The sequence below is a fragment of the Octopus bimaculoides genome, chromosome 24, assembly GCF_046866305.1.
Source record: "Octopus bimaculoides isolate indiv1 chromosome 24, ASM4686630v1, whole genome shotgun sequence".
NCBI lineage: Eukaryota > Metazoa > Mollusca > Cephalopoda > Octopoda > Octopodidae > Octopus > Octopus bimaculoides.
This window is the reverse complement of record NC_142951.1, coordinates 20,749,286-20,766,785: the sequence shown is the minus strand read 5'-3', so window position 1 is coordinate 20,766,785 and position 17,500 is coordinate 20,749,286. Positions and strand designations below refer to the sequence as shown.

General features: G+C 39.5%; 1 protein-coding gene across 8 annotated transcripts in view; it reads left to right on the top strand.

The window, feature by feature from the left end:
- Positions 1-17,500, top strand: part of LOC106875430 (alkaline phosphatase) — a 204,497-nt gene that overhangs the window by 123,497 nt on the left and 63,500 nt on the right. For all 8 annotated transcript variants that reach the window (XR_016238239.1, XM_089341195.1, XM_089341196.1 and 5 more), the window contains 3 exons: positions 3,796-4,016; positions 11,204-11,381; positions 14,884-15,050. Coding sequence is in view for 7 of the 8 variants with exons in the window: in XM_089341195.1 (XP_089197321.1) it covers positions 3,796-4,016; positions 11,204-11,381; positions 14,884-15,050 (566 nt within the window). In the remaining variant the exon portion in view is untranslated. The remainder of the gene's footprint in view (positions 1-3,795; positions 4,017-11,203; positions 11,382-14,883; positions 15,051-17,500) is intronic.

Genomic DNA, 17,500 nt, shown 5'->3' with positions numbered 1-17,500 from the left:
CTGGCTAGGGGTCAGCCACATTTAAGTGGCAATATACTTCACTTTATCGTGCAGTTACTGTTAATACCTCATTTAGAGAATTAACATATATATATATATGTAACGGTTGAGAAGATCCACTACATATATAAGTATTAAATGAGACGAGGAGAAAGGGGAAAATATACGATCCATATCGAATTTAAGATGTCTGCTTAAAAGGCAGTTGTAAGGTGTGTGTGTGTGTGTGTGTGTGTGTGTGTGTGTGTGTGTGTGTGTGTGTGTGTGTGTGTGTGTGTGTGTGCTTACAATACACTGGTAAACAAAAAATCAGAATGCAGGTTGGCCAATGGTGGTCTGAATCTGCAAAAGTCGCATTTATTGATAAATTATAAAGTTTGTTCTTATCGTATATTGCTTTAAGAGAAGTGTTCTGTCGTTATGGAAAGAGTCCTTCGCCGGGAAATGAGCTGGGCGAAGGACGAGACTCCTCTTTCCTTTATGAATGACTACTTTACGATCCAGAAATTCTACTCGTAGTAGCATATGAACTTAAAACACGCGCGCATGCGCGTACACACACACACACACACACACACACACACACATACATACACACATAGATATACACGCGTACTGAGAGAAATACGAATACATCTCCCCACCTCTCTGTCTCTTTCCTTCCTCAGTTATCAATTTAAAGCTGTTATGACTTTTGCGGTAGCATGTCTACTAGAGATTAACTCATGTTTTACTCACTGTCGAGCTTCAGCCACGAAGATAGCCGAAGTAATGTGAATCTCCTTGTTGTGAGGAAAGCCTTTCGTCTTGGAAATCTCATAAAGTTGCTCCCAAACGGATTCCATCCGTATCCCGTTTCTTGTGCCGGCAGCTTCCTATCACACTGCCCCATTATAAATCTGTCGATGAAACTATTCTTCTCTCACCACCACCAATACCACCAACACCACCACCAACACCACCACCACGACTAGCCCTACCATCACTACCAGCACTAACACCAGTACCACGACACCAGCACCAGTACCACGACGACGACGACCACCACCCCTACCAAAACCACTACCATCACCAGCACCATCACCAGCACCATCACCATCACCATCACCACCACCACTACCATCGCCACTAGCGCTACCACAAGCACCAGCCCTCACTCTATCATAGCTGCTGTATATCATAAGTAGGTAAAGTTCCCACACTATTCTTTAGTGTACATCAGTAACTTATTTTACGGTCCCTTTTACAAAACAACTTCTACACAGATGTTACCCCTCTTCACACCTAACTTAACCTTTATGCACGCAAATATCATCCATATATGCAACCGTAAACGCTCACACCTGACATACATACAAAACATGTTGAACAATGAACTCGACGATAGCCTTCAATGATGGTGGGGGTGGATATGACAACCTAGTTTTTTTTCAACAGACCAAATACACAATCGCTGCTCATATCTGCGAAACAGTCTTGCATTATTTCACTCTCTATATTATTTACAAAAATAGAAGTATTAAAGAAACTCCGCATACATAATTAAAGCCGTCAAAATTATTACAAAGGACAGGCTTTGCAATCAGCAACGATCTGTTAACGCAGATATGGCTGTTTAGTTAAGAAATTATCTATATTGGCAGAATTGTTAGGGCATCAAACAAAAATGCCACTTTAAGTTTTAAGTTCAGATACTGTTACTCTTTTACTTGTTTCAGTCATTTGACTGTGGTCATGCTGGAGCACCACCTTTAGTCGAGCAAATCGACCTCAGGACTTATTCTTTGTAAGCCTAGTACTTATTCTATTGGTCTCTTTTGCCGAACCGCTAAGTTACGGGGACCTAAACACACCAGCATCGGTTGTCAAGCGATGTTGGGGGGACAAACACAGACACACGCTCATACACACGCTCATACACACACACACACACACACACATACACACACACACATATATATATATATATATATATATATATATATATATATATATATATATATATATATATATACACATATATACGACGGGCTTCTTTCAGTTTCCGTCTACTAAATCCACTCACAAGGCTTTGGTCGGCCCGAGGCTATAGTAGAAGGCACTTGCCCAAGGTGCCACGCAGTGGGACTGAACCCGGAACCATGTGGTTGGTAAGCAAACTACTTACCACACAGCCACTCCTTTTTGTTACACCATTAACTTTTTGTTACACCATTAACTAGCCAAGAGGGAATCATTCTAGGTTGTTGCAAAACATTGTTGTAAAGTTTTGTTAGCAGTTCATGGCTCTCTGGGAAGGCATCCAACCAGAAGTTAGGAATGTTATCCTTTCCTGGAGACTTCCATTTGCTTGACCTCCCGAGAGAAGATTTTACATCCTCTACCTTGATACCCTCCCACTTTTGCTCTTCTAAGGATTCTGTAGATATTCTATCAATCCAAGGTGCCTTTTCATTGTGTTTTTTCTTCTGCCCAAATTTTATTCCAAAATTCCACTTCTTCTTCTTCTGATGAGACAGACTTTACTGTAACTGGTATTTTCTCTATCTTCCTTTAAAATGTTTTCGGGTTATTTTTTAACATGTTGTTGTCCTTGAAGAATCTAACGCGCTTTTCATACCTTGTTATGCGAACAGCTTTAGCACATATCTTTTGCTTGATGGTTTCTATGGTTGTATCGATGTTAAATATAGTTTTCATTTATTTTTTCTTTAATTTTCGGGTTTTTGTAGGTTTGGTAATCTTGTCAAACTTAAGCTTTTTTAAACATTCTATACCAGACCTAAGTAGCTTAATTTGGTGTTGAATACGCTCTTGCCAAGAAGGCTTTTTGTAGGAATGTTGTCGTTTTCTAATCTTTTCACCACATAGAATCGTTGAGATTTTCGCGGATGCATAGTACAGGTGGTTGAGATCTGTAATATAAACATCATTAGCTGAAATTATATCCTTAAGTGCAAGGTGGATTTTACCAATTACTTTCAGGTTTTGGTTAGAATTGCGAATTTTTGGGAGTGTCGTTCATTCATACTAGTTTCTTCAATTTTCAGCCATTCAATCATGATTTGATTTTTTAGATCATGTAGTTCTGTTGGGTCGATTTCTGTGTGACTTTCTTCATCTATTTGATTTTCATCTGCCTTAGTGTTTATGGTTGGTTCAGAGAGTATTACACTTTGCTTATCAGTTACATTAACTCTTTCAATCATTATTGCATTTTCATCAGACCTGGGTTGGTCTTTAATTATTTCCTCTATGGTAACGTCTTTAGCTGCAACTTCGTTCCTTTTATCCCTTACTGATTGTTTAATTTGGTCAATCTCTAATTCAGTTAGTAATTTCTGGCAAGTTTATTACTATTTATGTAGGGTCTTACTTCAAGGTGTTTCTGTCTCCAGTTTAAGCAGATTTGTACACTATTAGACTTATTTGTGGGGAAATACATGGCATGATAGAAGACCTTAAGATCTTCCCTAGACCATTTTTCATTCTTTTTCTTTTGGTTATTTGATGACCGGTATGGATGGCCATCTGTTGGAATATTCCGGTTGTGGGGTACTTCCAGCTCCCGTGTTTCGGAAAGATTGGAACCAGTAGCTGATTTTTCGTACCCAATCTGGTTCATCATTAGAGTACGTGGTTCTTGGTGATCTGAGTGATGGAAGACCCGGTTTGTATTTTACTTTGTTATCATTTGTTGTTGTTGTTGTTATTATTATTATTATTATTATTATTATTATTATTATTATTATTATTATTATTATTATTATCATAACCACTGTTGTTGTTTTTCAGATAAAGCTGGATGGTTAAAGGTGGCAGCGAATGAATTAGATGAGGTGTTGACTACAGAGAAGAATGAGAATGTGGCTAAAAACGTGATTCTATTCCTGGGCGACGGAATGGGTATCAGCACAATAACTGCCGGACGGATATACAAGGGACAGCAACAGAAAAAGAACGGCGAGTCTTTCAAGCTATCCTTTGACCGCTTCCCTCACACAGCTTTAATCAAGGTAACGTTTTCATGCTAGGATTGGCAAATCTGTCTGACACGTGTCTTAATTCCATCAGAGAGTTCTTCATTGAATGCTCTGCTTTTTGCCACGGCCATCCATGGTACGCATCTCATAATAGAGATGTTAGACAATGCCTCTACTCGAAACATTTTAAATCGGGGAAAGGCCTTGCAGAGGGCAAATCACACTCGCTGAATAACGTATGCACGCGCGCGCGCTCTCACACACACACATGCACGCACGCACGCACACGCACACACACACACGCACGCACGCACACGCACACACACACACACACACACATTCTGATCTACATTTTTTTACCATACACATTCTGATCTATATTTTTTGCCTGTTCAGGCAGTGTTTTTCTATGCATTGTTTGTGGGGAGATGAGTCGCTGCCATCTCTAGCGGTCACGCGTCCATCATTGACGAGACCAAGGAAGGTTGAAATTACGTGATCTGGTGATCTTGGCGCTGGAGATGGCAGGGATTTATCTCCCCGCTAGCAATATAAACAAGAGTGCATTTCACACCGAAAGCCAATATGAGAGTTTCTTTTATGATATCCACCGCAGTATGGTTTGCTCGGACAGAATATCCGCGTTGAAATGGGAATAAAAACTACTCTCGGTGTTAATACTGCCTTTGTTGCTAGCATCTATACTTTTTGCGTTCAAGAACATGCAACATATATTTTTCTAAATTATAAATCGGAATGTGTGTGTGTGTGTGTGTGTGTGTGCGTGTGTGTGTGTGTGTGTGTATTATCTTTTGCTTGTTTCAATCATTGGATTGTGGCCATGCTGGGGCACTGCCTTGAAGAGATTTAGTCAAAAAGATCGACGCAAGTACTTATTTTATTGTAAGTTTTCCACTTATTCCATTGGTCACTTTAGGCGAACCGCTAAATAAAGGGGACATAGACAAAGTAATACCAATTGTCACGCGGTGAAAAGTTCAAAAACATGGAATGATCGTAGCAAAAACGTCGACTCGGTATAACCGAATGTTAAACAATAGCAGCAACATCAAAAACAAGATATCATCAATAACTATAACTACAACAACAACAACGATAATAATGAGTTCATATTTTGGCACAAGGCCAGCAATTTCGGGAGAAGGGGTAAGTCAATTACAGCGATTCCAGGGTTCAACTGGTATTCATTTAATCGACTCCGAAGTGATGGAAGGTAAAGTTGATTTCAGCGTAATTTGAACTCAGAACACAAAGACAAACGAAATGTCACTAAGCATTTTACCTGGTGTGCTAACGACTTTGCCAGCTCGTCGCTTTAACAACAACAACAACAACACCTACTACTACTACTACTACTACTACTACTACTACTACTACTACTACTACTGCTGCTGCTGCTACTGCTACTGCTGCTGCTGCGACTACTACTACTACTACTACTACTACTACTACTACTACTACTACTACTACTACTACTACTACTGGCCTGTTTCAAAAATTTCCCCCAAATACTTTACTGTATTCCGCATCAGGAATCAGTTCTTGATGCTGGTTAGCCTCTGTTTTCTCAAAAAGCCAACTTCTATTTGATTGAAACAGTCTATTCTGTTCAAAACCTTTGTATCTAGCATCATATTTTTTCAATTTGGCCTTTAACACTGTCACCCTTTGTGACAATATTTCATATACTGTCCATTCAATTTTCTGCTACTGCCTCATTCTCGAGCTCTCCTCTCATCATCCTAATCCATTGCCCCAATCCTTTCCGAGTTTTTTCCTACTTCATTCGTATTCTCTTCCACCAGTTTGGTTCTTTCTTTTCATTTCCTTTCAACAGTTTTTCGCTTGCATCCTATTATGTCAGCTACAGCATTAGCAGCGGTATGATTAGCTGGTTTGATTCACTAATGCTTTCTATTTTAACCAAGCTTAAAACCCCATTTACTTTGCTTATGGTTCCCCTCACTGCTCCTCTGTCCATATACCTTACATTTGGTGGCATTTCATTGTTCTCATCACACATTTTACCGCGCAAGTATTTCTAAAATATCCTTTCCTTAATTACTCAAGTCTTGTGCAGTTTTTACTGTTACTTGTCCAGTTAGATCATCTTCACTATTTACTTCACTAGCAACCTGAGGCACAGTGATTTCCTTCTTTTTCAATGTTTTCATCTCTTTCCCTTCCATTGTCTCTTGTTTTTTTTTTTGTTTTTTTTTGAAAATTCTTCTCTAATCCTATAATCCAGTCGTTCATATGAATTGCCCTTGTCTGGTTCACCAATCGTTGGGCGGAAGCTTCAAAGCTTCCTTTTTTCATCTCATATTCGTTTCATGAAATTTCTTTTGTTTGGCTCACTTCTCTGCCAGCATTCAATCTTGCTAACCTCTTTTCCCCATTTCCTTTTTCGCCTTTTACGCTTTTGACTTCGATTCTGGTCCTGATCAATGACTTAATGGCGACCAGCCGGAGCTCGTTCAGATACACTTTGCCTGCCGTGCGCGACACCTTCACCGTTAACAGTTCCGGTCCGTTGACACAGTTATGATGATTATTCGAAGTTAATATCACTCATTTATAAGGTTGTGCAACCACCAGTAGTTTTATCGTGACACCGCCACTAGCCAAGGCTCAGAGAGTTCACACCTACCCTCATATATACTGTTATCAGTTCCAACGCCATTCATGCCATCATTTAATACAATTGTATTGGACATTTTCACGCATGAGGGTTGTAGTGATGAGGTGACAGAACCAAGAATGTTTTTTTATTGAGACACCATCTCCAGAGGAGTTGCCGACCAAGGCAAAAGGGGCACCCTGAACCCACGAGACAGACTTAACCCCGCCAGACGCCACATTGGTATTTCAAGGTTTTGGGGTGGGCTTACAGTTACTACACCTGGCCCAACGGCGACCTGAAAGTAGTTGTGGTTAAGGGTAACCTCATTCCTCCTACGTTCAGAACCGGATGAAAATTCATGCCATTCTCAGAGCATATTATTATCACCTCCGCCTAAGCGATGGCGGAGATTTTCAGTCGTGTTTGTTTGTTTGTCCGTGGACAAGATATCTCAAAAACTGCTGGATGGATTCGGAGGAAACTTTCATGGATGTTTGGTCTTGTGACTGGCACGGTCTCATTAGATTTTGGGATCGATCCGGTACCGGACAAGGATTCTGGATTTTCTTTACTTTTCATGTATATGTAAAGTTTCACATAGTTCTCTTGTACATGCACACTCATACACACACATATACTCACACGTTTTCATCCCATTTCTATTATACACACATACGCACGCACGCACACATACCTCTCTTTTACACACACATATACTCACACTTCAAACGCCGTTTATCAGCTTTTTCACCCCTTCCTTCGTTAGTCATCTATCACCCCTTCCTTCCTCATTCATACGACGCTCTCTTTGCCACTTCGTTTCGTCTTTCTTATTGTCATTACTTTTTCTCACTCCCTCTCAGTCATGGCTACATGGCTATTACTCTCACTACTTCTTTACTGTATTAGTATTTCATCTCCTCTCCCTTCACCTCTTACTCAATATATATATATATATATATATATATATATATATATATATATATATATATACTATAAATTGCAGTGTTCTTGATTGCTTGATTGATTGATTGATTGATTGATTTTGTTGCCTTTCCCATGCGCGAAATTTTACGAAAAACCAGCACAATAAAGATTATTTTTTCCCCAGTAATGTGGCTGGGTTTGTTTTTCGAAAATTTTAATCAGAGGCACAGAAAAAAATAATTTCAATTTTTTGTGCATTAAAAAAAAAAAAAAGCTATAGCTTACGCTCTTTCTAATTACTATGTTTTTTTAAACTTCAGTTACAAATGTCTTCAAACGTCGACATTCAAACAGCTTTTCCATATTGAGACAAACGGACTCTGCACAATTGTATCCATCCGGGAACGCGTTTTCAATAATTGAAATTCACAATTCTAATCAGTGTACATGGATGTCCAACCTATGATTGATCTTGAACAGTTTCGGTTAACTTTCTTGTGTCGCCAATATAACAACCGCACTACCATATATTTTTCTTTTAAGGCGAGGTTATACCACAAATAAGGTTCCGTGACTACATGGGGCTATGGGTACACACGTGAAGTTAGTTTTACAATATCGACCCGCAAAATCTTTAGCATCGTATTGTTTTTAGGTTGTTCTTACTTTTTTTTGTTTTTGGAATTTTTTATTTTTTTAATTTTTAGTTCTTTTTATTATTCAAAATATACATAGGAAATAGCCTTTAACCAAATCCACCACACTGCCCGAGTGAAACCGGGAAAAACAGCTAGTATAATATAAATTGAAGTTGGCCGACCGTTGTATTCTTTCTTGTCTTGAGGTTCACAGCCAAACGGCTGGGTGGATTCGCGTGAAAAATGGCACACATGTGGAGACGGGTGCATAAATTAGAACGCGCTTTCTATTTTTTTCATACTCCCCATACTTACAGAGAAAATTGATTAAAACAACTTGCGTGCGTGTATGTGAGTGTGCGTCACTGAAGCCATTCATACATATATACATAAATAAATAAACTGAATGATAAATTTCATTTATCTCTCTCTCTCTCTCTCTCTCTTTCTCTCTTTCTTTCTCTCTCTCTCTCATATACATATACACCATCAACATTACTCTCTCTGTCGCGCACACCCCATCAAACATACACACTCACACACGCACACAGACATACGCACGCACATCAATTCTTCCCTCTCACCACAACTTCAAAAGTTCAGTCATAAAACTGTCCATATTTCTTCATTCGACGCTCACTTCAAAAGATCGCCGCTTCAAAAGCTTCGTACTTGCCGTGCCAGCCAACGTAAGTCAATGGCACACAACTTCACTCACTCACTCTATCTCTCTTTCTTACCCTCTTTCTCTCTCACACACCCCACCACACACACGCACGTCCATTTCATATATCTTTCAATTTCTGCTCTCTGCAAATAAAATTTTTACGGATAAAACTGCTTACAAAAATTGCTATTAATGTATAATTTCTTTCTATGTTCATAATTAAATGAATCTTTTAATGATTAGACAGGCGTCCAATAGAATAGCTCTCACAAACAGACTGCGTACAAATTCTTTCTTCACAACTCCTGAAGCCATTTTCTTATAGGAGGGGGTGAAATCTTCATACAGCTGGAGGGTCCAATCGAAACGGGACACGAAATGATCAGGTTGAGAAACGCTGTTATAGATTATGCCTATCCGAAAACAATTTGGATTATTTTTCCGTTTGAGAGCGATCGGGTTCATTTTTAGTATTTTCGTATGTGAGAGCAGTCGATTTTATTTCAGATATTCCTATTTTAAAAATCATCTCCGGTTAATCGTTGAGAGGAGGTTGGTGTTGCGTTGGCGGAGATTTGCACTCTCTGAGTGCTCTTGTTACTATTAATATTAAGGCAGCGAGCAGAATCGTTAGCTCGCTGGACGAAATGCTTAGCGGTATTTCGTCTGCCGTTACGTTCTGAGTTCAAATTCCGCCGAGGTCGACTTTGCCTTTCATCCTTTCGGGGTCGATAAATTAAGTACCAGTTACGCACTGGGGTCGATGTAATCGACTTAACCCGTTCGTCTGTTCTTGTTTGTTCCCTCTATGTTTAGCCCCTGGTGGGCAATAACGAAATAGGTATTTCGTCTGCTGTTACGTTCTGAGTTCAAATTTAGCCGAGGTCGACGTTGCTTTTTATCCTTTCGGGGTCGATAAATTAAGTACCAGTGAAACACTGGAGTTGATGTAATCCACTGTCTCACTCCCACAAAATTTCAGACCTTATGCATATAGTAGACAGGATTATTATTATTATTATTATTATTATTATTGTTGTTGTTGTTGTTGTTGTTGTTGTTGTTGTTGTTGTTGTTGTTGTTGTTGTTGTTGTTGCTATTATTATTATTATTATCATCATCATTATAATTATTATTATTATTATTATTATTATTATTATTATTATTATTATTATTATTATTGTCGACTTTGCCTTTCATCCTTTCAGGGTCAATTAAATAAGTACCAGTTAATCAGTGGGGTCGATGTAATCGACTTAATCTCCTTGTTTGTCCCCTCTATGTTTAGCCCCCTGTGGGCAATAAAGAAATACATTATTATTATTATTATTATTATTATTATTATTATTATTATTATTATTATTATTATTATTATTATTATTATTATTATTATTATTATTATTATTATTATTATTATTATTATTATTAATAGTGGGGCGAGCTGGCAGAATCGTTAGCACGCTGGACAAAATGCTTAACGGTATTTCCCTCATCGCTACGTTCTGAGTTCGAATTTCGCCGAGATCGACTTTGCCTTTTATCCTTTTAGGGTCGATAAAAATAAGTACCAGTTGAACACTGTGGTCGATGTAATCGACTCATCCCCACCCCCAAAATTACTGCCCCTGTGGTAAAATTTGAAATTATTATTATTTCTTTTATCATTTAATTATATGTAAACCCCCACATTTTATGTTTGTTTTGTATTGTTATTATTGTTATTATTATTGTGATTTTCGCTAATGCGGCGAGCTGGCAGAATCGTTAGCACTCGGGACGAAATGCTGAGCGGTATTTCGTCTGCCGTTACGTTCTGAGTTCAAATTCCGTTGAGGTTGACTTTGCCTTTTATCTTTTCGGGGTCGATTAAATAAGTACCAGTTACGCACTGGGTCGATGTAATCGACTATCCCCCTCCCCCAAATTTCAGGCCTTGTGACTATAGTAGAAAGGATTATTATTATTATTGTTGTTGTTGTGAGCGTGTGTATGTGTGCATCGAATTTATCATATAAAACACCTGTGTGTGTACGCTCATGTATATAGAAGAGCGTAGGCCCGAAACGTCAGACTTCCATTTTTCCTCAGCCTCAAATTATTACAACTTGTTTGTTATTCTTATTATTGTGAACTACCAAGCTAGAAAGATATGAAGCAGACAGATTATATATATATATATATAGATATATATATATATATATATATATATATATATAGAGAGAGAGAGAGAGAGAGAGAAAGAAAGATAGATAGATAAATAGATAGATAGATAAGAAGCAACAATCAGCTGCAAACGAATATGTTATTCTACAATTAATGCTTTATTTGTTTTATATTTTGTCAGACTTACACCGAAGACAAAACAACTCCTGACTCAGCAGCCACAGCAACGGCATTCCTGACTGGTGTAAAAACCAACAATGGAGTTGTTGGCCTCGATGGTAATGTCAAGCGCGGAGCGTGTTCTAGTAAAGTGGAAGAGAGTAAGGTCAATTCAATACTGGACTGGGCATTAGCAGCAGGTAAGTCTTTTTTATTATCTTTTATCCTTTACTTGTTTCAGTCATTGGACTACGACCATGTTGGGCTACCACCTTGAAGGGTCTGGACGAACAAATTGACCGCTTTAGTTACGTTTTACTTTTCTAAGTCTGGTACTCATTGTATCGGCCTCTTTTGCTGAATCGCTATGTAATGGAAACGTAAACAAACTAACGCCGGTTCTCAAGCGGCGAGGAATGTGACAAACATGGCCACTAATACAAACGCACACACACGTTCTATGAGCTTCAGCACTGTTTCCGCCTATCAAATCTGCTCACAGGCATTGATCGACCCAGAACTATAATAGTAGATACTTGCCCAAGGTGCCACGCATTGAGACTGAACTTGAAACCACCTGGTGTCAAAATGAGTTTCTTAACGACATAGTGCATGCCTAGAATTGGACAACTCCCCCTAACCATTTTTGCTGCAACCACTTACTTTCCTTTCCAAGTGGAACTTTAAAAAGCTGATGGGGCTTAACTGAAGAGGAAGGAGTCTTTCCTCAATCCTTTTAGTCCCGTGATAAGAGGCATTCAACAAATCTTTCCGCTTAAATCTGGAAGCTTAAGACGAAGGGATCAGTTTCGGCATCAAATGGAAAATCCTCTCCAAATCCAAACCTATATATTAAAAAAATATCTAGTAAGTTCTTTTGAAAAACTTGAGAACCTCCAGTGAATACATAAATTCGAGGAAAGCGGGTTTTTTTCTGTGTGTCTACATTTCAAGAAATACATCTTGTCGGAATTTAAAAGTAGGCCACCGGGCACTTTGTAAACCTTTAACATTTGGTTTACGCCTGCCTGACGCCGACGTAGTTGTTGTAACATTGGTTATTTGGCTTGTGTTTTTCTTGATAAATACGGAATAAATCACTATTTCAACTAGGAAACCCTGGGTAGCTGTATTTACAAGCTTTGTGGTTATTTTATGATAAGACTCTCTCTCTCTCTCTCTCTCTCTCTCTCTTTCTCTCTCTCTCTGTATATATATATATATATATATATATATATATATATATATATATATATATATATATATTGTCATTATTCAGTTCATTTCAAGATTTCTTGCCAATAGAGAAAGAGCCGGTTTCTAACCTAGATCCAAGGCTCTAACCTAGACGGGAAGCGAGGTAAAGTGACCTCATGACAGATGTGTTGAGGGGATCATTTTAGAGGACTAGTCAAGAAGCAGGGTCTTGGAACAGCCTCTTCCCTCACCGGGGAGTCGAGTGTAACAGGTGTCGAGGGGATCGTTTGAGGGGAATTAGTTCTTTCTGGTATGTACAACTATCGATTTTTGCTCCTACCTGTGACTCGAAACTTGGATATTCTGTTACCGATTGCATCTCAAGTAAGTATTGTCATATATTCGTAATCTATAAAACACAGGATGTGTGTTTGTCATGTCATTAAAACTCGTGATCTACCCAACAGATTCTAATGAAATTTTACACAGGCATTACACAGGGTCCATGGAATGTCATAGGGCAAAACAATTTTCAACTTCTTGCCTAATGCCGGCCTAGGGGCAGCGCAGCGTCAATGACCGTAACTTGAACAGTATCCAGTCGATTTCCTCCAAATTTGCAACAAACATTAATCAGGCTCTTCGAATTATTGTTGACTAAAACAAATTTCCGACGCCGATTATGTCCCCGCCCCCAAATGCAGATTAATCAGGTTTGTGTGTGCTTCACTGGGTTTTATCTTTGTTCAGGGCCATTTTCTGACGATAAAATATCCTTTTCTACTTTAGGAACGAGGCCCGAAATTTTGGGGGAGGGGGCCAGTCAATTAGATCGACCCCTGTACGCAACTAGTATTTAATTTATCGATTCCGAACGGATGAAAGGCAAAGTCGACCTCGGTGGAAATTGAACTCAGAACGTAAAGACAGACGAAATACTGCTAAGCATTTCGCCCGGCGTGCAAACGTTTCTGCCAGCTCGCCACCTTCGACGATGAAATATTGACACTACTTATGCATATAAGTAGTATATAATATTTCATGAAAACCTTTTTGTCCAATTTGGCAGAGGAAATGAGAACATGAAAATTTTTGTCGGCGCCCTGTTGATGCTTCATGTTACCATCGCGCACAACACCGAGCCATGAACGTGTGTGCGGCAGGGTAAAGGCACAACAAACCCATTCATCCATTCTCAAGAAGTGCCCTTTTGGTTCACGTTTCCAATCCTGCGCCTCGCAGCATGGCCTGGCAGTATGTCTGCTTTCTATGTCATCCATATGACTGAACTATATAATGGAAAATGTTCATACAAAAAAAAACAAAAAAAAACTGCTGTTGTGACTCACAGCCATTTGAGTTTGACTGCGTGACCACTTCCGGAAGCTACGCTCGCCACCTGATTGGTCGCTCCCTGTGTTCCCTCTCCCGTTTAGTCGGACGAGTAAATACAGGGTGTCCCAGAATTAACGATGATTTGGGTGAAATCGGATGCATTTAAAGAAAAAAAACTCACTTTTATCTATGTTTATCATGTTTAATATATGTTAAAAGCGTATAAATTTTGAATTTTGTTTATAATTTTATTTTTATTCCTGTTGGACCCCTCTTACTTGTCCATGACAGCTTTTTTTCAATTTGGCAGCAATCATTTTCTTTACGTCCATCCCCAAGATGGAGCAATCATTTAACTGAGCTTAAAGAACACATTCAGTTAGCAGTGCAAGAGCTAATTCCTTAAATGCTTCAAAATATGTTTCACAACATTAAGGAGAGATTTGAAGTATGCAAGGATACAGACATGTTGAAAATTTTCAATAAAAGTTTGACGTATGATTTATAAATCTATTTTGGTAATAAATAAAATTCTGTCAGTTTTAAAATTTTTTTCTCAATTTCATTGCAACAGATAGTTAATTCTGGAACAGCCTGTATGGTGTAGCGTTGTTAGTTGTTGCGTTGCTCGAGTAAATATTAAAATTAAAGGTCTTCTCGCCGTAAACGTCCCATCTCTTTGTTAAGAATATTGTATCAAGGAATATATTATCCAAAATATATCTCTCCTTTATAGGCGTGGCTGTGTGGTTGAGAAGCTTGCTTTCCAACCTTGTAGCCTTCGGTTCAGTCCCACTGTGCGGCACGTTGGGCAATTCTCTTTCATTACTGCTCCGTGCCGACCAAAGCCTTGTGTATTATATAATTGTCATTACTGTATTGATAAAATAACACATACAACTTACTTATTATTGTCATATACTAAACAAACGGAAGTTTGTGTATGAAATTGATCTTTTTTCCACTTTAATTATTACATGTTTTTTTCTTATAAAATACACACATACAGGAGGAATAAATCTGTATATATAATAACACTTTGAATATTGCTCCCGAGAAAGAGTAAAAGTAATTACCCGATCAACGACGGATATTACTGCTAGTATATTCTAAAACATGAATAACTTTAACCTTTCTTTTATTCCTTTTTATTTTCCTTTCCCTTTTCAGGCAAATCAGTTGGTATTGTAACCACAACAAGAGTCACTCATGCTACACCTGCGGCCACTTACGCTCACTCTCCGAATCGTGACTGGGAGAGTGACCGTTTTATGCCCAAGAACACGTCATGTAAAGATATAGCACGACAACTGATTGAAGATAATCCTAATATCAATGTAAATTCTTTATCTTTTATCTTTAGTCTTATATTTGCTTCAGTCATTAGACTGCGGCCATACTGGGGCACCACCTAGAAGGGTTTAGTCTAACAAATCGACCTGACTACTTAATTTTTTTTTTATAAGTATGGTACTTATTGTATAGGTTTCTTTTTCTGAACCGCTACGTTACGGGGGCGTAAACAAACCAATAGAGGTGTGAGGACAAACACTCTCACTCTCACACACATACCCACATATATACATCGGGCTTTCACACAATTTCCGTCTACCAAATCCATGGTACCATGCAGTGGAGCTAAACCCGAAACCACGTAGTTGCAAGGTGAGCTTTTTAACCACATAGCCATATCTGCATCCATTCTTAATCACTCAGTCATACTAAATGTATTTTCCCACGCATCCCCAGTTGTTTGAAAGATCTGTTCACTCAACTAACTTTGAATTCAGCTCTCGCTTCCCCCACCTTCTGTGCTTACTTTGTGGATCTCCAGGACTTTACATATCGCAAGCTGGAGACCACTGGCCTAGAGATTCCCTCGTTGGTTCTTAACTGAAATATTGAGCAGTGCCTGGTTGTCACGAAAACGTCATTCATTGAGGAATAGGACGCTATGTGTATATATTTTAATGCGAATTTGGTTTCATACTAGGTCCCTAGTCAGAAGGGAACAATTAGTTGCAGCTGAGAATTTGGCTCACTGGGCATTCGGCTTGTTTTCGCGACAGTACTTTTTAGCACTGGAGGCAAACACACGCATTCACCTCCACTTGTACACACACTTATGCACACGCACGCACGCACATGCAGAAATATACACGTACAGGTAAAGAGAGTGGGAGAAAGAGAGAATGGGAGGGAGAGGGAGGAGACATTAAAATTTATTAATTGAACTCGATTGATATAAGCACTTTCCTTTTCCTCATACACAAAAAGAAATATGTTTATACAATAAACAGACAGAGAGGAGGGGGAAGGAGAAAGAGAGTATGAGGAAGAAAAGAGGGTGGAGGGAGAGAAAAAGGGAAGGAGAGAGAAAGGGAAGGAAAGAGAGAAACAAGGAGGGAAAGAGAGAAACAAGGAGGGAAAGAGAGAAACAAGGAGGGAAAGAGAGAACGAAACATCCAAACGTTTGATATCAAATAGGTCATCGTCAAGTCAGCCATGTCAAATAGGCAACGCCAATGCAGCTATACCAAAAGTTCTCATGCTCAAAGTTAGTATACTACTGATATCCCTGCTTCTCATAGCAGAGATACAGGAAAAGATACAGCTGGGACGGGCACAGGAAATCTGAAGCTACGGTAACATCTTATGCATCTCGTACTCGGAACACGTCACAAACGAACAGCTTCTTGAAACCTTTCAACACCATTTTTGTCCCTCCCTCATCCACCTGTGAGTGCCGGCTCATGACCTAGTGGATTGGGTGTTGCACTCACGATTGCAAGGTCGTGGTTTCGATTATCAGCCGGGCGGTGCAATGTGCTTCTTCAGCAAAACATTTCATTTCACGTTGCAACCAATCCACCTAGCTGTAAATGAGTAATCCGGCTACGAACTGGCGTCCCGATCAAGCGGGGCGCTGTGCTCACGCTCATTTATTTGCTATGGAAACCGGGTAACCGGTCGGCCCTATTTGTCCTACGAATCGAGATTGTAACGTCTAACACCATGCTATCCACCCATTAACAATTTTCCTGTTCCGTGGTAGTTGGCCCCCTCATTTAGGATGTCACATGCTGTGACACCTTCTCCAGCGGCAATTTGACGTGTTCATCTACCAGCCCAGGCTCCGCTGCTCGTCAGGCTGAGAAAAGCACACAATCAAGATATCGGGACAGGTGGAGACCCCTGGAGTTCTCGGCCCCCGAACCATATCCCTATTTACTGCAATCGGGTCGGATATGGCTGTCGCAAGTGCAAGCCCCGTGAGTCAAAGAGGCTGTTCCAGCGCAACTCCTTTGCCATCCTCCGAGGCAACGCCTTTCCAAATTTGTCTGCTGGATCCCTGAGGCAGTCTGACAAGTCTTTTTAGGTATTTCTTTGCTGTGAAGAATTTGTAAACTTTTGCTACGTTATAATCAATATCTTAGAAGACAAGTTTTTTTTATTAAATTAAGAAGGAGAATGACGAGGCTTTGAAAACTGTGACGTAATAGAGCTTCCGGTTTTATTGGATTTCCACTCTCTCCCTCCCCTCTCTCCCCCTCCCCTCTCTCCCCCTCCCCTCTCTCTCCCTCCCCTCTCCCTCCTTCCCCTCTCTCTCCCTCCCCTCTCTCTCCCTCCTATCCCTCTTTTCTCTCTTGATTATTGAATCAAATTTTCAATATAACCACATCGTTGACGATGACGACGAAGATCATGTGATGATGATAACGACGGCGATGATGATGTTAAAGACGATAATGTTAAAGATGACGGCGACGATGATGATGACAGAAAG